This window comes from Microtus pennsylvanicus, chromosome 8 (genome assembly GCF_037038515.1).
Source record: "Microtus pennsylvanicus isolate mMicPen1 chromosome 8, mMicPen1.hap1, whole genome shotgun sequence".
In the NCBI taxonomy this organism is placed as follows: Eukaryota; Metazoa; Chordata; class Mammalia; order Rodentia; family Cricetidae; genus Microtus; species Microtus pennsylvanicus.
The window spans coordinates 75,143,578-75,166,837 of NC_134586.1; the positions used below are offsets into that span (position 1 = coordinate 75,143,578).

General features: G+C 46.2%; 1 protein-coding gene across 1 annotated transcript; it reads left to right on the top strand.

The window, feature by feature from the left end:
- The first annotated feature begins 303 nt into the window (after window positions 1-303).
- On the top strand, window positions 304-23,205 carry Rpia (ribose 5-phosphate isomerase A). Its single transcript, XM_075983896.1, has 9 exons — window positions 304-608; window positions 7,429-7,489; window positions 9,071-9,126; window positions 12,903-12,962; window positions 14,068-14,132; window positions 14,909-14,977; window positions 15,618-15,759; window positions 18,045-18,144; window positions 22,280-23,205. Exons 1-9 carry the CDS (start codon window positions 345-347, stop codon window positions 22,372-22,374), a joined length of 912 nt encoding a protein of 303 aa, XP_075840011.1. The 5' UTR covers window positions 304-344; the 3' UTR covers window positions 22,375-23,205.
- The last annotated feature ends 55 nt before the right edge of the window (window positions 23,206-23,260 follow it).

Sequence of the window (23,260 nt, forward strand, 5' to 3'; positions counted from 1 at the left end):
TTTTTCTGTTTTGAATGCATGTACAGGCAGAAAGTTCTTGGAGTTCGCCTAAAGATGTAAACACTTAACCCCAGGGCAGGGAATTGCTGGCTTTCTAGAGAGCAGCTGTCCCGACCTTCCGGACGGAAAGGCGGGCGTCAAGGCGGGTGATTTGCAATCCAGGTTATGGGCATTGTGGGGCTTGTAGTCCACATTCAGGCAGAGCTTGAGGCCGCCGACGCCTAAGAACTACATTTCCCAGTAGCACGCGCCCAGCAATACGGGCGGACCAGGTTGCGCCACCGAGCTGATTTCCGGAGGAGCTGGGGGCGGGGCGGCCGCAGAGGCTGGATCGAGGTGGCGGGATGCAGCGCCCCGGGCCCTTCAGCACCCTCTACGGGCGGGTCCTGGCCCCACTGCCCGGGCGGGCCGGGGGCGCGGCCTCGGGCGGGGGCGGGAACAACTGGGGCCTCTCGGGTTCCCACGTGCAACTGCCGGGGCGTGCACAGTCGGAAACCCGCGGCAACAAGGGAGGCTCGAGCGCGGGCGGCCCAGCCCCCTCCACGATGTCCAAGGCCGAGGAGGCTAAGAAGCTGGCGAGCCACACGGCGGTGGAGAACCACGTGAAGGTGGGCAGCTTGTGGCGGCGTGATGGCTTCGTGCTGCGCGCCCGGGGCACTGCCAGAGTGCGCCTGACGCCCGAAAGGGCGAGGGCTGCGAGAGAGGGGAGAGGGTGAGCCTTGTATCCGAATTCACGCTGCTCTTCCCAGCCCCTGAAAGGCCTTTTAGACGTCGAATCGGTGGGTGTCACTTCTCCCCACAATAGAGCTTTCCCCCCAAAGATTCCTTGTACGGCTGGAACTGAGTGTACAGCCTGGCATTGCCCTGTTTAGACTCTTTCGGGTTCTTAATGCCTGCCTCCTAATCAGCCCATTGAAAATGGTGAGCCCCGAGGCTGCCTCGAGCTCTTCACTTCTCTCTCACCGCAAGCCACTGGAGAACTGGTTTGCAAAGAGTTTTGAAATTTTACTCCAAACAAGCTCCTCCTGGTTGGGAGCTTGAGCGCAGTCTTTACAAAGAAGCCGACAGGTTAAGCCTTGCTGTTGACAGGGCCGGGCGGACTCGACACCTGGAGGTGCTGCCCTTTAGGTGGGGTGCAGACGTTTAACAGTCAGTAAGGTTGTGACCCCGCTTGCTGGATAAGTGGCAGGTGTGGCGTTGAGTGAACTTTTAGTGTAGGTGGGTTTGCTGTCCCGTAGCAGGTTAATTGTCTTAAATGTATCATTTCTGCTGCCCCGTGGTGGAGTGTCCTGGTCTTCGTCTTCTACTCCTTAGATAGTGTTAGCAGAATACATTTCTCCATAAAGGAAGATCCCCCCCCCCCTTGTTAATGCTGTGCTGCACAAAGTTACTTTGCAAAGACGATGTTCTTAGAGCTTTTTCTATTTTCCGGCCCAGAATGAGGGCGGCCTGAGCGGGTGGGACCGGGTCTGATAACCTCTGGCTCCGCCTGTTGTTCAGAAGGACAGCCACACCACTCTTGCCGGCGGGGCTCCTACGCGCTTCTGTTCTGGTGTAGCCTTTTGCTCCCCTCGTTAGCATAGGATTTTATACTCGAATTAAGAGGGTATAAGGGTATGAGTATGAATGTAGAGTGTGTGATTTGGTTCATAAAACTGGGACAGTAAAGTGAAATTTCAAAATAGCTTCATGACGTGACTTAATAGATTGGTAAATGAAATCTATACCTTAGGAGAACCCATTATCTAAGTTAACCTGTTAACTTAGATAACTAAACAGTGGTATATGTCTCTTTGGCCTTTGCTTTGTAGTTATGTATTTGATTAAATTAAAATCTGCAAGCCTTTATCTCACGTTAGAGCTCCCAGAGACTGGATTATATATATTCTAGCTGTATTCAAAGAAGTTACCAGGGAATCCTTGGGAGATCTCTATTGGGTTTTGGGGCGATCTGTTAAAATAGGGTTGTTTGTCCTGGAGGGTTTGACTCAAAGAACTTTACTACTTCCAGTTTTTCCTTGGCTTCCTGAGAACACCAGGAGAGAACAATTTCCTCTTCCTATTTGGAGACTCAGGCTAGTTTTGAAATCTCCCCTCCTACTATGCAGCTGGCTAGCAGCTGCGCAGGAACTGCTGTGTGGACCATGCTGGTCTTCAGTGCTGGGATTAAAGGTGTGCACCACTGCACAGCCAATCCTGATTCTGCCTCCCAGTGCTGGCATTGTAAGTATGTGGCACCACACTCAGCTTCCTTCAGTTGCTTATGACTCTCAGACACTTTATGTGACCTATGTTCTAGTCCTCTGTGCGTTTTTCTTGCCTAACTCACTGTGAGCTCTGGGAGGAGAGTTATCGTTATCTACACATTCAGTGTTGGTCCCGGTGAGACCTGCTTAGGCAATGCTCAGAATGTAGAGTGTGAACATTGATAATGACGGTTGTGGATTATGGTGGCCCCTTTCCTAGGCTCTCTGAGTTTGGGGTTTCCAGTCCCCCCAATCTCCAGACTGTTTCTACTTCAGGGTAGGTGGAGCACTCAGAATTCTCACTTGAATCTTTGTCACCAGGACCAGACCTGCCTGATTCTAAAAATGTAGTTATCCCGGATGGATTGCAGTATATGTCTATGCTGACTTATGGCCTATTGCTTCATCCTTTGCTCTTTGTGAGGCCTGGGCTTTGTTTTGAGATTGCCTCAGCCAGAGGAAATTAGTAGCCAGACAGTTTTAGTATTATCAGTAGTAGTAATATTACTATTTTGTTTGTCTGTTTTTTGAGACAGTTTCACTAAATAGCCTGGTTGCTCTGGAATTCACTATGTAGACCAGGCTGGGCTCAAACTCACAGATGCCTGCCTGCTGCTGCCTCTCAAGTGTTGGGATTAAAGGTGTGCGCCACCACACCCAGCGATGTCTGTTTTTAATCTAGTAGAAGCCTGTTTTACTAACACACTGTTCCAGACTCATTAAATAGCCCCCGAAGCTTAGTCCACTGGAGCCAGTCTTGAGATCACCCCGTTGGACGCTGCTTACCATTGCCCATTGGAAGACTGTCAGCTGTTGGGCCAGTTTGCAGGTAGCCTGTGGCCACTTCTAGTTGGTTTTGGCTAGGGCGGGACTCCTGGGTCTATCACTTTATTTCTAGGTGCAGGACCTGTAATTCATCTTCTAGAACAGAGGCTGTCTGATGTACTAGGTCCATCTGTGCGCTGCTTGACTGCTGGGAGCAGCACTAGCGAATGTGGAGTCTGGTAATCTCTCAGTGCCAGGTCAAAAGTGAAGGTCAGCTTTTAAGAAATGGAGATGTTCACCCTTATTTGAATACTTTACATATTTAGCTGTTTTTAAAAATGATTTCTTTACCATTATTTTATGTTCATTGGTGTTTTGCCTGCCTCTGTGTCTGTGAGAATGTCAGATTCCCTGGGAGTAGAGTTACAGACAACTGTGAGCTGCCATATGGATGCTGGGAACTGAACTCGGGTTCTCTGGAAGAGCACTAAGACCACTAAGCCATCTCTCCAGTCTTCATATTTAGCTGTTTTAAATGTTTTGTGTTCTTAGGTTCCTTTACTTGTACGAGCCCCTTGCATTTTTGGGTTTGTAGGGACAGCCGATGACTTTATTAGGCGCACGACTCTCGTGAAGGTATCCTGGCAGGTGGAATCTATACGATTGACTCTGGTGGGCTAAACCTCTTGGTATATTTAATGAGTTTGGGATTGTATGTTAATTTGGGTTTTTATTAGATTAGAAACAGATATGCTGAGTGTGGTGGTACACGCCTTTAATCTCAGCACTTGAGAGGCAGAGACTGGCAGATCTCTGTGAGTTTGAAACCAGCCTGGTCTATGTAGTTCCAGGGCAACCATCTCTCAATAAATTAGCAAGCAACCCACAGAAATTGAGTCCCCCTTACTTCTAGTGCTCACCCCTCCTCCTGCAGCCGCCTTTTGCAGGCTGTTTCCACCCAGGAAAAGGAATCCTGTTATGTGTCGTATATCCAGAACCTCCACTTTTCCCACCCTTGGCTGGTGCAAGAAAAAGATGGCCTGCTTCCTGTAAACATCAGGAGTCTCTACAGGAATTCAGTAGAGAAACCTCAGGAGATCCTGACTGTACTGTCCCAGGGGTTGCTGATGATCATGGTAAGCTAGTGAAGGTGGGCTAGAAGTTTGTCTACAATGATCCTGTCACAAGCATCTGGCATGCGGAGACAACTCAGCTACAAGATGAGCAGGCAAGAACTCAGCCCAGTTTCTGACAGAGACTGGATTGGCCAAGAAGGACTGCCTCAACTTCCTGTGTCTTCCTGAAGCTTAAGTGAGGATTTCCTGGTGGCAGTAGTGTTTGCCCCGGCCCTTATTGAGAAACCCCACGGCTTGTACAGTGTTACCATTTGAGGTGCTTTTACCTTTGGCTTGTGAACTTCTTTATGCAATAATCTAAAAATACCACCACAGAAAATGATGGATAAAGTCTTACATAGATAGGAGAGGCCCAGTAGAAACATTTTTAGTGTGTTAAATGTGTGCTTGCCATTAGGATTGATTTTGCTTTGCTGAATTCTTTGTACTTGTTGGTCATTTTCTGCCCTTTAGCTGTAGATACAGTCTCACGTTAGAAGGACCAAATGGGCACGGGGCTGTGAGGCTGTGCTGCTGCGGGCCTGCCCTGCACATTGCTGTGGCTTTTGCACTGTGGGGTGAGACGTTTTAGCTGCAGCCATTGGTTTCTTCCTAGGGGGAAGTTTCACAATGGCCTTTCCCTTGCCAAGTGAACTGCTACTTGTTGCCCCACTCTAAGAAATCTGAGATGCAGCGCTCTTCCAGCAGTTGGACTCCTCGCACTGCTTAAAGTGAGGCTGTGTGTGGCTGATAGGGTTGATAGGGATATTAACTGTTCTTATGCCAATATTTTATTCAGCTCATTAAGTTAATGCTACATGAATAAAATGAAATGAATTTTTAAAGGCTAGAACTTATTGCATAATAATTATAGGATAATAACCAGTTGCATCTCATGGAACCGTGAATTGAGTTTACGGATAAGATTTGCTAACAGTTTTCTACAGGTTGAAGTCGGCATCCATGGAGCTGTCAAATCGCACACATTCTTGTCGGATCGAATAGTACAGGCAGATGTCAGAATTCTGTTGATGGGATCTAGTAATCTTAGGCCTACTTCAGAGTCTTCAGTTTTTTCTTGTAGTGTTGCATGAATCTGTGGCGTGGGCTAGTGGGTCTCTAGGTCATAGGGGTCATTGTGAAACTTGGCTTTATGTTAAGATATGCAGGTTCTTTCAGTATTGCTTCTTGTTTTTTATTGAAACAGCCCTGGCTGTTCTGGAACTCACTTTGTAGACCAGACTGACCGACCTCAAACTCACAGAGATCTGCCTGCCTCTGCCTCCTGGGATTAAAGGCGTGCACCACCCTGGTGGTATTGCTTCTTGGTGGAAGGCAATGTAGGTCTTCTATGTCAGTGGTTCTCAGCCAACCTAATGTGGTGACCCCATAAGACAATTCCTCATGTTGTGACCCCCAACCATAGACTTATTTTCATTGCTATTTCATAGCTGTAATTTTGCTACTGTTTTGTACTGTAATGCGAATATCTGATATGTGATCACCCTTTTGACCCCCTTTGACGCCCCCAAAGGGTCTCCATCCACAGGTTGAGAGCCATTGTTTTAGGCGGTGTTCAGTGTTAGCTGCTGCTGTGGTTGGTTTTGCCGTAGTCTGAAGGAGGGCATTCTTAGGAAGTTGCTTAGGAACCAAGCTTCATGTTTGTTTTGATAGTTAGTGTCCCTGTTTTGTTTTCTTTGTGGTTCCACCATCTGATCATAGGTATCTTCTCTCTCTCAGGATGGCAGACTTAGTGTTTCCTTTGTATTTGATAGGCAGAGCAGATACTAAAGAGACTGCTTCTTGCTAGGGGCACACAAGGTGACTAAGAGCAGGATAAAAGCCCACCATCTTCTGCCGCCACCTGTATCTGACCCTTTGCTTGGAGTCAAACACCTGCTTAATTATGCACATGGGAGTGTTAATCATTCACGGAGTGTCGGTCTAGAAACCAGTGCTATCTGCCCCATCCTGCTTCACGGTCTAGAAACCAGTGCTATCTGCCTCATCCCGCTTCACGGTTGAAGGTAACGAAGCAGCTTACAGTGTGCTGTAAAGAATCAGCTCTTACAGTGTGCTATTTCAGACCCTCAAGCACCTGGAAGACTCCAGTCGTTTTCCTAGACCTGTGATTCAGGATGACGGAAGTGAGGCAGATCACTCTGTGATGAAGTCACCCTCAAGTAAGAGCTGTCACTCATGGCTGTTTCCTTCGTCTTGTAGAATGTTAACCGAGACAGTGTTCAAACAGATGGGAGTTTGACCAATGTTGTTGAATAATGTGTTCATCTTGTCTTTTCCCTCCCCTATGCAGAATCAAAGCTCACGTCAGGGCCTGAAGATGCCTTCTCAGTGTAGTTAGGCTGAGTAAGATCCTCCCCTGCTTTTTCACCATCACGTCTGCATCTGTGGGGCGAGGCTGGGCCTGACATGTTAGTCCTTGCAGTGGATTCTGGCTGGAGAAATGCTCTGCACTAAAGACTTCCTGGACTTCCATTCTCTTCCCGTGCAGAGGAGGGCCCCTTGGTGTTAGCTGGACAGAAGGAAGATTTACTTCTGAAGTCATTTCCTATTCTTCCTTCTTTTACTGACTTTAGCAGAGCTCTGAATGATAGGCAGGATGTGTTCTTGAGATTTCTGAGTGAAGATGGTCGTCATGCCTTCTAAGACACTCGAGCTTGTGTGAAAAGGCAGTCAGAAAGCCCAGCTTTCCACCCTTACCCAGGCTGTCTCCCCCCTCCCTCCCTTTCTCATCTCCTTGGGTTGGGTAGGGCTCTTTAATCACTCATTTGTAGGTCATTTCTGCGAGGCCAGCTTCAGTTAATGTAGAGTTGCTGTGTGGTGTCAGTATTTGAGCCAGTTTTTCATCTGGGCTGTGCAGGGAGGAATGGTGAATGGGAATGGTGTTTGTCAGAAAGGAAAGAGGAGGGCTTTGTCCACTGGATAGCAGCGTATAGAGTACAGCTTCGAGGTTCAGTGGCTACACATCTGTACGTTAGGCATAGTACCCAAAATGCACCTGTGCTCGTGAACTGCTGTTCATGATGATTTCAGTGCTATGTAAGTCTAAGCCAAGGAGTAAAACGACTGTAATGAATTTTCTTTTCTTTTCTTTTTTTTTTTGGTTTTTCGAGACAGGGTTTCTCTGTGGTTTTGGAGCCTGTCCTGGAACTAGCTCTTGTAGACCAGGTTGGTCTCGAACTCACAGAGATCCGCCTGCCTCTGCCTCCTGAGTGCTGGGATTAAAGGCGTGTGCCACCACCGCCTGGCTGTAATGAATTTTCCTTCCCTCTTTTTGACAGAATAACCAAGTGCTGGGAATTGGAAGTGGTTCTACAATTGTCCATGCTGTGCAGCGAATAGGTATGTTTCCTGTGTGTTCATGGGGGTAGGAGGTGGAGGAAGGGGAGGGAATAGGTAAAGGTTTGGCACAAGTCTTAGCTCCCACCCAGCCTTGCAGAGCTGGGAAGAGGGGGCTGTTCACCTGAGGTTAGCTGCGTATTTCTGTTCTTAAGAAAGAGGGATTCTTGGCCCTCTTCAGCTGACTTTGGGGGAGCCCTGCCTATGTTTGCTGCGTTTAGCCTAGCGGGGAGAAATTGATTTAGGTGAGGCCCTAGCAGAATTTGATGGTGCACACCCATCAGGGTTCCTGTATGTGATCTCAGGTTTCCTCTGAAGCCTGTGTGTTTTTCAGGCAAACAAATTGAGGCCAGAGTGTCCAGTCTATGACCCTAGCAAGGAGGAGGCTCCTGTAGCTGGTGGCCGGTTTTTGTAGGTACTGACTTCATTCGGATTGGATCTTGTCTGTATTTAGGAAAGACTCAGGCATTATCGGCTCTTATGGCTGCTCAACAGGTTCTACTGCCCTGCTCTTTGTTGGTCAGAACAAAGCCTGGGAGAGGCTTACCCACATGCCCATCTTTGGCAGGTGCCAAGGTTCAGGGCCTAGGAGGCAAAACCCAGGTTCCTTTTGTGATCGAGAAGTGGCTGTATTATAAAGGTGATGGCTGATGGGGTCTTAGTGACCAATACATGTCTACCTTAACCCTGTGAATGACGCAGACATTGCTGTGGATTTACAGGAGTGACATCTAAACCTCTCAAGAGACAGACTTGTTTAAAAAGATTTGGTATTTTAAGAACACAGCTTTTTTTTTATTTTTTTATTTTTTCAAGACTCATTAAAATGAAGATTTCCTGAAAGTTTAAAATGAATAAATAAATTTAAAATTAATAGGTACCTCTCCCAACCTTTAATCATCCTCTGGGGCCTAGAGATCCTTATATCTTACTAAATGCAGAGTGAAGTTCTGATGTTTTCCTGAAAAGAGAATGTAGGATTGTAGTTCAGATTGAAAAGTAGGCCGCCAACCACACTTTTAATCTTAGTATTGGGGAAACAGGGGCAGGTGGAGGCAGGTGGATCTCTGAGTTCAAGGCCAGCCTGGTCTACAGAGTTCCAAGATAGCCAGGCTCACATAGAAACCCTGTCTTGAAAACCCCACCCAACCCTACTATCTCCCTCCCCCCCCAAAAAAAAAGGGAACGGAAAGAAAGACCGCCAGGGACCATATTCCAGCCACTTGTTACTTCTCAGGTACTCAGTTTCCTCGTGTGTAAAGTAGGGGTGATAGTGAGAACTCTCCTGTGCTGCCAGCACTTAAAGGGCTGATGTATACACAGCAGTTAGCAAACTGCAGACACTTAGCAGCAGTACCATTGAAATGGCTTTTTCCATGGTCAGTGCTTGTGTCTCAGACTCCCTAGTGTCCCTAAGAAGGTGTGAAGTGAGGTCACTAGCTTTTTCATCAAAGATGGGAACACAGGCAGCTGTCAGTGGGAGATAGGCCTTTCCCCTTGGGTTGGATTTGAGAAATGCACATGCGACAAGGACAATCAGGTGTGGGGAACGGAACCCTACTAGTGTGACTCTTGTCTCCACAGCTGAGAGAGTGAAGCAAGAGAATCTGAACCTCATCTGCATCCCCACGTCCTTCCAGGTGCGTCATTTCCGGTGTCTTCACTGCTGCTGCCAGGTCTCTGGGTCCCTGAGAAGGTGGACTCGTGGCTTTGTGTTGTCATGGGGTTGTTTTTCGTGGGCTCAGAGGAGCTGACCAAGCACTGCTCTTGGGTGGTGTAATTTTTTTGAGACAGGGTCTCATTATAACCTTGACTGACCTGAAATTCACTGTAGAGCAGGCTGGCCTCGAACTCGGAGATCTTCCTGCCTCTGCCTCTTGAGTGCTGGAGTTAAAGGTGTGTGCCACATGTCCACCTGGTTTGATTTTATGTGTTCATAACTTCAAGAACATTTCCTCAGGACTTAGGCACTGTGGAGTATGCAGAGGCTACTGTGTGTCTGTAGCCTTGAGGACTATTACTCTGTCAGTGGATAAAGCCAAAAGAATTTGTGAAGTTAGAGTAATGCCAGTATAGTGTGCTCTTTGATTACACAATAGCTAGAGCTAGTGGGGAAAATGGTGGAGCTGAATGGGATATGGTTGTCTGTTTTCATATAATTTTTACAGAATTTTGTTGAGTTTGCCATTGCCTACCAATGGCTGTTTCAGTTGGGGTCCCCCAGAGAATTGCTTTACAAATGGATTTATAAAAAAAGAAGTTGAGTATTCCCTCAATGGCTGTGTGCAGGCAGGAGAGCTGGGAACATTGGTAGCTGCTCAAAGAAATTGGAAACCCTTAGTTTTCTTTGTTCTTCCCCCCACTCTCCACTTGATCCTCCTGTTCCAGCTCCCGTGCCCCAGCCCGTCCATAACTATTGTATTTCCCCTTCCTACGGTGATCTAATCCACCCCCAGTCTCTTACTCTATATCTAAACTCTGGTTATGTGGCTTATAGTCTGCTTATCAGAGACTTAACAACTAACATCTACATATAAGTGAATATGAACCATATTTGTCTGTTTGGGTTTGGATTATGTTGAGGTATGTCCCTTGTATCCCTAGTCTCTTCAGGACTTTTATTATGAAGGAATGTTGGATTTTGTCAAAGGCCTTTTCTGTATCTAATGATGACCATGTTGTTTTTATCTTTCATTCTGTTCATGTGATGGATTACATTTATTGATTTGTATACATTATATCTCTGGGATGAAGCCTAGTTGATCAAGGTGGATGATCTTTATGTGTTCTTGGATTTGGTTTGCAACTATTTTATTGAGTTTTTGCATTATGTTCACAAGGGGAATCAATCTGAATTATCTTTCTTTGTTGGGTCTTTATGTTGTTTGGTCATCAGGATAACTGGCCTTGTAGAATGAACTGGACAATGTTCCCTCGGTTTCTATTTTGTAGAATAATTTGAGAAGTATTGATGTTCATTCTCTTTTGAAAGACTGGTAGAATTCTCTTCTAAAATAGTCTAACCTTGGGCTTTTTTTTTTTTTTTTGCGTCGGAGACTTAATTACTGCTTCTCTTTCGCTAGGGGATATAGGTCTGTTCTTGCTTTTATTTCCCTAGGGATATAGGTCTGTTCCTGCTTTTATTTCCCTAGGGATACAGGTCTGTTCCTGCTTCTATTTTACCAGGGAATATAGGTCTGTTCCTGCTTCCATTTCACTGGGGGATATAGTTCTGTTTGAATTGCTCTTGAACCTATTAGTGAGGCTTACCTCTGAGGTTCCTGTTCAAGTTTCTAATTTTTTGTTTCTAGTTTTCTTTCAGTTTGGGTTTTCTTTATTTTTTTTTTTTTTTTTTTTTTTTTTGGTTTTTCGAGACAAGGTTTCTCTGTGGTTTTGGAGCCTGTCCTGGCACTAGCTCTTGTAGACCAGGCTGGTCTCGAACTCACAGAGATCCACCTGCCTCTGCCTCCCGAGTGCTGGGATTAAAGGCGTGCGCCACCACCGCCCGGCCCTTGGGTTTTCTTTATTGATTCTGTTTCTGCTTTCATATCTTGAACTATTTTATTTTATTCCACAGTTTGTTTGTGTTTTCACGGTTTATGCAATGATTTATTCATATCCTCTTTAAGGTCCCTAATCATATTTATAGTTATATATTACATTTGAAGTCCTTGTCCTGGGCTTGGTCCTTACTGCACTTCTCAGGGCTACTGTAGTAGTGTTGCTGGGCCCTGGGGAGACATGCTGTCCTGGCTGTTACTGTGTTTTTACTCTGGTGCCTAGGTATTTGGGTTTGGGATGATTGTAAATTGTATCTAGGTGTTGATATCCGGTCTTGTCTTTGTTGAGTGAGTTTTCTGTTCCTTGGTTCCTGTTTCCCTCTCTGGGTCTTAGAAGTGTGGGTGGCTGTGTGTTGCCTGGTAGGGAGTGCTTCTGAGTCTCTGCCAGATGTGGCCCTGGGGGTCCACGCGGAACTTGTTTAAAGGTATTAGGAGCAGACATGCAGAATGGGGACGGGGTTGTGTGGAGGGCACACAGATAAGCACTGGAGAAGCCAGGAAAAGTTAAACTTGCCAGCTTATCTCTTCAAAGGAAGAAGAGGCTTACCTGCTCTTCTGGAAAGCTGGGAAAGAATGTGGTTTACAACTTGCTGATCCTTTGCTATCTGTAGAGCCAGCTTTATTCGCATCCCCCAGAGTTTATGTTTTACTTATCCAGGATGCTTTCCACCTAAATCTTGAGCATTGCTTCCAGGCCATAAAATCCATCCTTATGAGTGATGTCACTTGTACTTTACAACAGCCTAGGAGACTTCTGTGGTGTCTTAGGGCCGCGGCTTGTATGTTGTTATAGGGCGAGGCCAATCCTGACGCCCACAGGCATTATGTTTATCTCACCGTTCTCCCTATTCCCTAAATCCTGGGCACTGTCTGAGTCAACAGTCCCATCTTTATGAAAGAAGTCAGATGTACTTTGTAAAGAATTTCAATGTGAACATGTCTTACATTCTGTTATACTCACAGGACTGAGTTAATTGTTAACAGAAAACTTTTTTTTTTTCCAAAATGGTGCTGTGTTTAAATATGGCTAAAATAAATGACCTGGTGTTAGACTCTGAGAGTTTGAACCAGTTATGCTGAACTGAGTTTCATCCTTACGTCACCCTGGTCATTTCCCTGCTGGCTGTAAAGTAACTTTACAGCCCCCTCCCCGCAGTGAGGAAGGGTAGGATGGAGTCTGAGGGGTCCACAGGATGGAGGAAAGCTGTGTCTGCCCCAAGGATCTGCTTCCCTGTGTGGTTTCCAGGTAGAGAGTGAGTGACTTGGGTGTCGGTGGGGTGAGAAAGGAAGCTCTAGGAGAGGATCTGCCTAGTTCCCTGGGATCCTGACTTTCCATTTCTAAGTCCTCCTGCCTCAGTCCCCTGGACCTACATTTTGTACGTTTGGGTCTTATTTTAGCTCCCCACCCCTCCCATGCTAGGGACCTAACCTCTGGTCTTCGGCATACCAGGAAAATGCCGCACACTGCACTCCATTCCCACCCAGTTGGGTGGGCTTTTGAGACAGGGCATCATTTCAGCTCAGGCTAGGTTTGAATTGGCTGTGTATCTCAGCCTCCCAGGTGTGTTGTTAGAAGTTTTAGGAGCCCCCGACATTGTTTCTCAAATCAGGGAGGGAAAGCTCTCAGCTCACCCTTGAAACTCTCCCCCTGTGCTGCATGGTTCCAGTTACTGGAATGAAGTAGCAGTCAGCATTGCTTTGTGGGGCCAGCTCTCCCGTCTGTTAGTGGGTGCGTTTGTGATAAGAGAGAGAACCTAGGTCAGTTTTTAAAGTTGGAAACATCAGAAGAATTCTGCAGACCCTTGCCATATTTTCAGAGTAAATAATTATGGTTGTTTTTTTCCTTCCCTCCCTAGGCCAGGCAGCTTATTTTGCAGTATGGCTTAACCCTCAGTGACCTGGATCAACACCCAGAGGTAAGAGAGAGAGATTTACTGACAGAAGACTGTGTCTTTTTAAAAAGTCCTTTTTTTGTGGCTCCTAGTTGTTTACATGCTCCAGATATCGTGGCAGGCCCAGAAAACATTAGTTAAATTGCATTCACTTTTGTTCTAGTACCTTGAGTGTCAATTCTGACCAAAATCACAAGCAAAATGGTAGTTAATTTCCAGTGTAGGCATAGTACAGGTTAGCTTCCCTTAGATTTAACCTCTAGGGCTCAGTACAGGCATAGTAAAGGGGATGCGGACAGCCCCTGGGCTTGTCCATGCTTTCCCGAGAGTCTCTTCTCATAAGTGAGCCAGCCTGCATAGCTCACACCTAAGCAGAGGAAAGAAGTCATATCTGAGGCAGCTGTGGCCACTTGAAAACGCAAGTTAATATTTGTGGAAAAGGCTCTTAAATTCAAGGGTGGGCCCCAGAAGAGACTGCGGCTCTGGAGAGGGAGCAGCACTGCTCTTTAATCCCAGGGATGGATGTGGAAAGGGTATGCCATTTGCTTAGGTGGCAGACACAGAATTGTAGTTTGTACTCTTCAGGCTCTGGAGCAGTGTTGTAGCAAGAGGCTAGGTTTGTGCTTAGCTGCAGAGGCTCCATCGCAGGGCCAAGAGAGGCTCTTTGGAGGGGAAGATAATAGCCATGGGTATGCAGCACATGTGGGTGGGTGTTGCCCAGACTTTCTGGAGTGATTTGGGTATAGAGGGACAGGCATGTGGTGGGGAGTTGACAGGGTCCAGCAGCTGTATTTCTGCATATGGTCATTTGGAGGGCTTCAAACTACAGTGTCTTAAATGTTTTGTCCTTACTTGTCACTCCCAGAGTCAGTATTTTAACTTCTTTGGGAATGCATGCTGACAATTGTACTTTGTTCATGGAGAGCAAAGGAAACAATGTAGTGGGTAAGAGCTGGGCAGTGTATGTCTAGGCTCTCAGCTCCTTCCTCTTGTGAGCCTGTAAAACACCTTTAATCTCTTGGGTGGATATATGGACCTAGCTAATAGGGCTGCTGAAAACCTGAAGAGCTGTTACTGCTTGATCAGGTTTGGCACAGCTCAGCTCAAGAGGCTCCTTCCTCCCTCGCAGATTGACCTTGCCATCGATGGTGCTGATGAAGTGGATGCTGAGCTCAATCTCATCAAGGGTGGTGGGTGAGTGTTGTAGGTTGCTAAAGAGATTGTCAGCTAATCAATCCTTAGCAAGCAAAATGGAGTACAGAGTAAATGGTTGTCCAGATACACGTGAGTTGGTCTTCCTGTCAGCACACTGATACCATCTGCCTCCGAGCCAGCCTGGCATTTCTGATCATTAGTGTTTATCTGCAGACAGGTAATCTGGGCTTTCCAGTGAGATGGTTTGTCTTGCTGAGTTCTGTTTACACACACAGCACATTCTTGGGTTAGACTCTTAGGCCTGTGGCTTTGTGTTAAAACTGTGACGTCTGTGATCATTTGGGGGTACTCTTCCTTTATTTGGTAACATTAGAATGGCGTGGTATTCATGAGTTGTTATGTCTTATGCAATCCTGGTTGCAGGTGTGAAGTAGTTGAGCTAGGGAGTAGTAGGGATAGGCCAGACGACTGTCTGGGCCTTGTGCTGCCACATAACCCGCAGGGCAGGTGTTCCAAACTCAGGACATGTTCAGAGATGTCTCCCTAACACAGTGCTTCTCAGATGTCTCTCAGAGGGGATGTGCTTGGCCTGAATGGAACCATTGTCTACTTGTAGGTTTCTACCAGACACATGCTAATGTTTCTGTATTCCATTTACTAGAAAGTAGCACTGCAGGATTGAGGGTGGTTCTTAAAAAATGGAGTTTTTCTCTTTAAGTGTCAGGATTGAGTACATTTGGATTTCTGTGTCTGACCCTAGTGCCCAAATTAAGATGATCTCACTATAACCTCCACTTTCTTCTTTCCCCCGCCAGAGGCTGCCTGACCCAGGAGAAGATTGTGGCTGGTTATGCCAGTCGCTTCATTGTGATCGCTGATTTCAGGTACTGTTCCAGCGTTCTGCACTCCAGCTGAGAAGGCTTGTGGGTTCCTAGGTCTCGTCCATGCACAGGGAAGGAAGCTTGTGGAGGAATATAGGAAGACTGCCTGCTCTCAGGATTCCAGGCAGTGACTCCTGCTAATTATCACAGCATTCTTGCATGGAACTGAGACTTGATGTTTGGGGATAAGGAGGGAACAGTGTCACTCTGTAGGCAGAGCCCATCTGCATGTGTCACTCCCTAGGTTCTCAGGGAAGCTCAGGAAGCAGGACAGGCTTGTCATGGGCAGTGACTCATCACATCCTGCTTCATCTGGGCTCAGGCTTTGCCACACGTGACTTGCTGTGCTCAGTCTTGGCCTGAGAGGAGCCACTTGTGCTGAGCACGTTAGAAGAGATACCTGCATGTGTACTCAAGGAATATCTAACTGCAAGGAAAACCTAGGTCAGTCAAGGAGCCAGCAGAGCAGATTTTAACATTTTTGCCACATTCATTATTCAAGTTTCTCTTTAGTGAGAAGCAGCCCATACTTCTGAAGCCCCCTGTACTGTTCCTGGTCACGCCTCTCCAGCTGTCTAGAGAGCCTCTTGTCTGAATTTGGTTATACGTTGAACTTACTTAATTTGATTGATGTTCTTTCCAGGAAAGATTCAAAGAACCTTGGAGATCGGTGGCACAAGGGGATCCCTATTGAGGTCATCCCAATGGCCTATGTCCCAGTGAGCCGAGCTGTGACTCAGAAGTTTGGGGGCGAGGTGGAACTTCGAATGGCTGTCAACAAGGCAGTAAGTGGCCAGGGAGGTTTCCGAGCATGCTGGCTCAGTGTGCTGCTCCTTGTCCTTTCTGTGGTAGTTAGGCCTCTGAAACCTTTGGGGTGTGTGTGTGTAGGGGTGTATACATTCACCCCTTACCTGCTCCACCCCATATAGAAGGGGGTGTGATTCTCCCTGATGTTCCTGGGGGATACTTGGTTTGAACTGCCCAGTGAGCAGCCTCTAATCACTGTCTTTTGGAAGTTCTGAGGGGCAGAAGGCTTTTCAGGTTCCCTAGTGTGATATTTTCTTCTTTCTCTCATCCTTTTCGAGGCTATCCCTGTAAGAGTACAACTCTCATCTCAAAGAGCATAAGAGGTAGTTTACTTTAGAGCCAAATATGAGTAACTATGGTGTGGGAATACATATTTAGGTTATCCCAAATTCTGCAGTCCAGTGAGGTAACGGTTTTTAAGTTTGTACAGAGACAAAACAAAGAAGGCCACAAATGACACTTTTCAAATACATTGGAAACACTAGGTAGGCAGGTCACAAAAAAATGTGAAATCTTATCCTAGCCCTGGGCTTTAGTGCTATCTTGGAGCATTCTTTTTTTTTTTTTTTAAATTTTATTTTATTTTTTGAGACAGGGTTTCTCTGTGTAGCCCTGGCTGTCCTGGAACTTATTCTGTAGACCAGGCTGGACTCAAAATTTTCACAGAGATCCTCTTCCTTCTGCTTCCTGAGTGCTGGGATTAAAGACATGGGCCACTACCAGCCGGGCTTTGGTAGCATTCTTATTTTAGCCTTTTGGTTGGTGGAGCTATGGGTGTGTCTACATTTTCAAAGGGTTTACCTTTCAAAAGGTAAAGATGGCCCAAGATAATCTGCCTCTGGATGATTGACAGTCTAGACTCCACAGCCATTGAAGTTCCAGTTGGTTAGTGCTCCTGCAGAAGGCTGGGGGAAGATGCTGATCTTTCCAGGAGCTTACGCACAGGGCAGCAGCCCTCCCCCCTCCCCTTCTGTTGCAATGTTAGGAATTGGGCCCAGGGCTTTCTGAAATACTAGGCAAGTACTCTACCACTGAGCTGCACCCCCTGCATTCTCCTTCTAGGCTAAATGCAGCCGGAAGTAGACTTTCTTGGGGGGAGGGGTACACATGGCATCCCAGTGGAGATGTTTCTCTTCAGCTTCTAGTTGTGGGTTGCAAAGAATTTTTTCTTTTGCATTTAAATAAGCAACCAAAAGTAATGATCCCAAATTGAAGTGTATGTAGCTATGAGAACACTTTGGGAGATGGAGAAAAGTAAATGATTATTAACTGCCCTGGCGTGCTTTCTTGACTTCTTAAAAAGGAGCTCCAGGAGCTGGTTATAAGATGTCTTCCCAGGGGCTTTAGCCCTCTCTCTTCGAATTTCTGTTTGTTTGAAGAGGGTCGTATCTATGTCCAGGCTTCTTTGAGCTGGCTATGAAGTTAGGTTTGACTTTGAACTTCTGATCCTCCTGACTCTACTTAACCAATTGCTGGGATTGTGGACATAAGTCACCACACCTACGTTACCTTTGTATAGCTTTAACTGGGCTCCACTCCAGGCTGCAGAGGAGTCTTACTTTCTTGCCTGTGCGTATGCTTGTCAACATTTATGTTGCTAAACAATCCTATTTTCTAGTGTACAGTGGTGTTGAGAAATTCTGGATTCATTGGCCTCATCACCTATTTGACTATCCCAGCTTTTTTTTTCTTTTTCCCTTCCCTTCCCCGTCCCCTTTCCGAGATAGGATTTCTCTGTAACCCTGGTTGTCCTGGAACTCGCTCTTGTAGACCAGGCTGGCCTTGAACTCAGAGATCCATCTACCTCTGCCTCCCAAGTGCTGGGATTAAAGGCGTGTGCCACCACTGCTTGGCTGCCCCTTTTAATGAGACACTGATGTGTGAAGTTGGTGCAGCCTTATTTTGTGTTATTGGTGGTGCTTATGCTAAACTTTGAGATGTGGTGATGTTGGCGTCATTTTGTTGGTTTTCACTCTGTAAACTGAAAACTTCACTCTGTTGAATCCTTCCTGTTTGCATCTCCGTCTCCCTTTTTGCCACTTGAAGTAAGACTCAGGGAAGCCAATGGCTCCTCTTAATTATCTACCTGTGTGGCTGAAGTCTCCAGGACTCCAAAGTGCACGCTCACTGCTGCTTTACATCACCACCCTCTAGGAATACAAGGCAGGACCAGAGTCCCTCCGTTAGGACACCTGTCTGGTCGTCCTCTGTATTTGCCTACCTGTATTTCCATCCTTGGTTATTGTGGAAAATTATCTTCTAGGGGCCTGTGGTGACAGATAATGGGAATTTTATCCTGGACTGGAAGTTTGACCGGGTACACAAATGGAGTGAAGTGAACACAGCTATCAAAATGACTCCAGGTAACCTGAGTGGCATTCACTGGACATAGTCACCTGTGCTTTCATAGCTACCCGCTCTTCTGGCCACAGAAGGCATGGTGGACACGTGCTTTTTAGGACTTCCTTTCAAAGAGCTCACCTTATACCATGTCTGGGGTTTTCCACTTGAATCACCTCCTTCCCCTTGGCTTTTGTAGTAGTACTGATGTGTATGTAGCTTGTAGTCTGTTTGAATTGGGATAGCCACAGAGCTGATGGCAAGTCAGAGGGTTCTTGCTTTGAAATAAGGTCAGCATCAGAGATCCTGCCTTCCCCGCTTTCAGGAGTTTGACCGCAGTGTCTCTAACCTTTTTTTTTAGGGAGAAGTGACTCAGTTCACCCACATTCACTGGTTACAAATCTAAGGCAAGGTGCTCTGCCTGTATAATGCATGGAATTGGTCCTAGATTAGAGCTGACGTAAACCTGGGGAAGGCTGTGTGAAGCTGTGCCTCAAATACTGAAAGTGTAGATTCTGCTGGAGAAACAGCTAGTTTAGTTCATAGAGATTTCCTCTTTAAAAGGTATGTTTCATAGAAGTGGTGTTGATCTGGGTGTTAGCATCACATTATCTAGACACTGCTTAGTGTTCTAAGCTAAGTGGTTTGCCTAATAACTATGGCATCAAGGTGGGAGTCCTAGGCTGTCTGCCTCTTGACCTTAAACTTTTAAGATTTATGTTATTTTTGTGTGTCTGTATGTGAGTATTCACAATCTGATGCAGGTGCCCATAGAAGCCAGAAGAGAGCATTTGCTGTCCTGGAGCTGGAGTTAGAGGTAGTTGTGAGCCTTCTGACATGATGTGGGTGCTGGGAATTGAACTTGGGTCCTCTACAAGAGCAGTATGCTCTCTTGAGCACTGAGCCATCTCTCCAGCCCTTAGACCCCGAACTTGAATGCTCCCTCAGCCAAGTGCCCTGCTAAAGTGAAGCCTTTTGATGTAAGCACACACTTCATGCCAAGGGATAGTCAAATAGGAGTCGAGGACCTGAGTGAAGATTGGGTGAGCTGGAGAGAGATAAATTGGAGTCCAGGCTTAAGAAATCTGGAAGGTCAGAGCTTGTAGGAGGGGACTTAGGGAGGAGGTGAGTTGAAAGGTGTCATTCTTGGCAGTGCTGAGGAGCAGTCTAAATCATGTCTGGGTAGTGAGGTAGATAACATCAGTTTGTCAGAGTGTAGTGACTGAGTGGCTCCTGGATAAAGATTCTAACCCACACATGGTTTAGCAGTGAGCTTGGAGCCTCTAGGTAACAACTGTGTGCCTCAGTTTCTCCTCTATAAAAGGGTCAATATTAGTACCTATCCCATAAGGTTATTGTGAAGATTAAATGAGTTAGATCACCACCTAAAATACCGCTGGATGATTAAGTCCCTAGGGAGAAAGGATACTCTATTGTCATCATAATTACCTGCTACGTTAGTGCCCATGTAGGGACACGGCCAGCCTGGCCTTGAGGCCTTGTCACAATCCCCACATTCCCACTGACATTCTCCTTTTTCCTTTTCCTTCTCCTCCCCCACCTGAGACAGGGTTTCTCTCTGTAGCCCTGGCTGTCCTGACAGTCTGTGGATCAGACTGACCTCAAACTCAGAGATCCGCCTGCCTCTGCCTCCCGAGTGCTGGGATTAAAGGCGTGTGCTGTGCCACCATTGCCACTCTCCCCTTCTTTCTTTTTTTTTTCCCCTGTATTCTAAGTTATTTGTGCTAGTTGGGAATGAGACCTGTGACTATATGCTGTGTAATAAGGCAGCTACTTCTTCCAAGTCCAGCCCCCGTCAGTCTTTAGTCTTCTGACAATCTTTTCCTCCTTTATTAAGTAAAACAGATGAATTATTGTGTTGCTTAGTGTTACCTCTCTTAAAGACCCAGAAGGCAGGAAGAAGATGATGGGTAATGCAGGTAGGCAGAGTGCACTTGCCGCTGGTATTACAGATTGACCCAGCGTGGGTTGGGAAGTTGGGTTCCTCCTGTGCCCACCAGGGGGCGCTCTTGCTCTTCCTCAGGCCTTTCTTGGCTTCTGCGACTTTAGAGTGTTGTATGTGAGGAAGTTTTGTTCATGTTGCCCTTTACCAAGCATCAAGAATCTATGTCCTTAGACTTCAGAGTTACAACTTAAGTGAGGAAGATGGCATGTTACCACAGGTCCAGGGAAGAGGAACAGGGCAAGCGTTCCTGCTTATTCCCAGTGCATTTGCATAAGTGAGAAGCTTAGAACACAGTCCCTCTGTGTGTTTCATTGGGTCTGTCCTCTGCCCACATTCAGCATGCTTTCCCTTTCCTTGATTTTGTTTGGGGTAAGGGAATTGGTCAGTCCCAGCACTTTATTGGGTCACGGCTCCAACATCATGCCATAGACTGTGACCTTTCTCGTAGCTTGTGAAGTGGGTTTGGAGCTGCTCTGCTGTACTACAGTGATTTGATCAGAATGGGTGTGGAACACTGCGGTGTTCATTTTCAGAAAGCTCTAGTTGCGAGGCTTCAGTCACTCAGCTTCATTGTGCTTGTGTATTGAGGCTATCCACGGATGTTTTAATTTTACTTATCCTTTGGGAATTACCTGGTTCAAATTATGAGTAGCCGGGTGATGGTGGCTCACACCTTTAATCCCAGCACGTGGGAGGCAGAGGTAGGTGGGTCTTTGTGAGTTTGAGGCCAGCCAGGTCTACAGAGAAAGTTCCAGGACAGGCTCCAAAACCACACAGAGGGACCCCGTCTTGAAACAAACAAACAAAAAACAAAAAGAAAGCAAAAAATAAAGTCTCCAAACAAATTTATGAGTAAACAGTGGCAAGTGCCCAACCCCCTTCTTTTTCAGGCAGCTAGTTACCCTGTTTGGAGACAGCCAGCAATACTGAAAGAACTGTATGGTCCATTCCGCTGTGATCATCCACAAAACACAAGTAGAGACTCCCCTGCATCCCCCCTTTAACCCAAGTAATGGTCTACCCTGCTCAAGTTGTGTTCTGCTCTCTCTCATCTCAGCTTCTTACATATTAACTCACAAAAAAAGGTGATATTCCAATTTTTTGGCCATGTAGCATGGTTTACTTAACTAGATCCCTGCTAGTGGTCATTTGCATTTCCAGCCTTGTGCTAGCATGGAAGAACCAGATCAAAGGATTAGTCTCACTTTACAAAATGGCATTAAATTGCTCCCCACATTAAGAGTCCCTGTTTCCCTACACTAGGTTGTTCATTACTCTTTTCTTTGAGAGTTGGCCCGTGTTATCTCACTGTAGGATATGTGTGTTTATAAACATTTTTGATGAAGGCCATATATAGTTAGTTAATTCTCATTGCTGAGTACTATTCCTCTGTCAGTGCACATGTGCAAATGCACATGTTGATATATTCATGCCACTCTGCATGTGTGTGTGTGCACACACGCACGAGCACATGCATGTACACCCACATATATGCTCATGTGCAGAAGCCGGAGGATGAGTCAGGTTTCTCACTGGAGCTGGACGATGGCCAGCAGTTTTCAGCAGTGCTGTCTGTGCCTTCACACTCTGGCCCCCTGTCATGTGATTGAGTAGTCTTTCATGCCCTGTCACTAGTGAGCCTGAATGCCTTTTTAAATGAACACTGGCTATTGGGGACTGCTTTTTTTTTTTTTTTTTTTAAGGAAGTACTTGTTTAAGTCTTTTCTTTTGGGTTGTCTTTTACTTAGTAACTTGAGGGATTGTATTCTGATGTGACTCCTTTGTCAGGTGTGTGCTTTGTGACTATCTCCTACACTGAGGAAGACTTCAGGACTGGTAGTGTGGTTGAAAATACCTGGGAGGAGTGGGTCTACATAGCATCGTCTTGGAGGGTCTCTGTAGAAGACACGTGGGAGGATGAAGTGGAGCAGCCAAGCTTGACTCTGTTAAGGATGACCAGTCAGGCAAGGGAGCAGCATGAGCAGAGGCTCCAAGGTGGGATGAAGCCGGCACATTTGGGTGCACAGAGCAAGCCATGATGTAATAGAAGGAAGAGGTGCCGGGAAGGAACAAAGATAACCTAGCTTTTTTTTTTTGTCTAGTGCTGTTTATGATGTTTACTCCCAGGGACCCTGTATGCTCGTCTTATCCTGAGAAGCTGGACCTTACTGCTCCTATTCCTCATTTTGCAGGTGTGGTGGACACCGGCCTGTTCATCAACATGGCAGAGAGAGTCTACTTTGGGATGCAGGACGGCTCAGTGAATGTGAGGGAGAAGCCCTTCTGACCCTGCGAGGAGCAGGGTGCTCATCTTGACTCTCCAGCCCAGGCACTGTGGACCTGCCTCTCCAGGAGCCTTTGCCTTAATGTACCTTCATGTAGCTGGTCCCCGTGCCAGAGTGGACAGCTGGCCCGTGGGTGGGTAGGGGGCGGTGATAAATCCAGTCTTATGAAGTATTGCTATATGACTTTTTAAAAAAAGAAATTTAAATATATATTTTTACTATTAAAATATTCAGTTTTTTTATAAAAATAGAACTTGATTTTATGTTTTATATGAAACATTTACCAAAAACAAAAAAAATGTGTAAATAAAAACAGGAGATCAGGACTATCTCTGAATGCTTTGACTCAACCTGTTGGTTAAGCTTCTGAGGTTTTGGATTTGCTGAGAAAAAAAAGCCTGGCATTTCCTTAAGCCAGCCAGCAGCATCTCCTGATGCCTTATGGAAACCTTGTTTACTTTCTTGCCATACTTTGTTCTGTTTTGAGATTGTTTTTATTGTATCACTCCCAAATCCTAGCTACATTTTAAGATCAGGTTGCAGAAATGTGAGTGAAACAGTGGGCTTTGTAGTGACTTGGGGTACACTCCCAGGAGAGAATGCACCTTCTGGGACGCTGGCTCTGCCTGGGTCCTGCAGTTGGAAGCATGTGGGAAGTTTTCTCCTGCTGGCAGTGCATAGCACGGCGTGACATGTGAAGCACTTCTTTTTGTTGATGATTTTCTTTATGTTAATGTTTTGTTCTCTAATAACACGTGTATGATTTGGCATCAGAAGCCACCACTTCTTTGTGCTGTTTGAAGGCTGAAATAAACATTGTTGTGCCATTTTGACCCTTTGTCTTTACTACAGATTTTGCCCTGAAATGGGAATTCATTCTGCTCACCT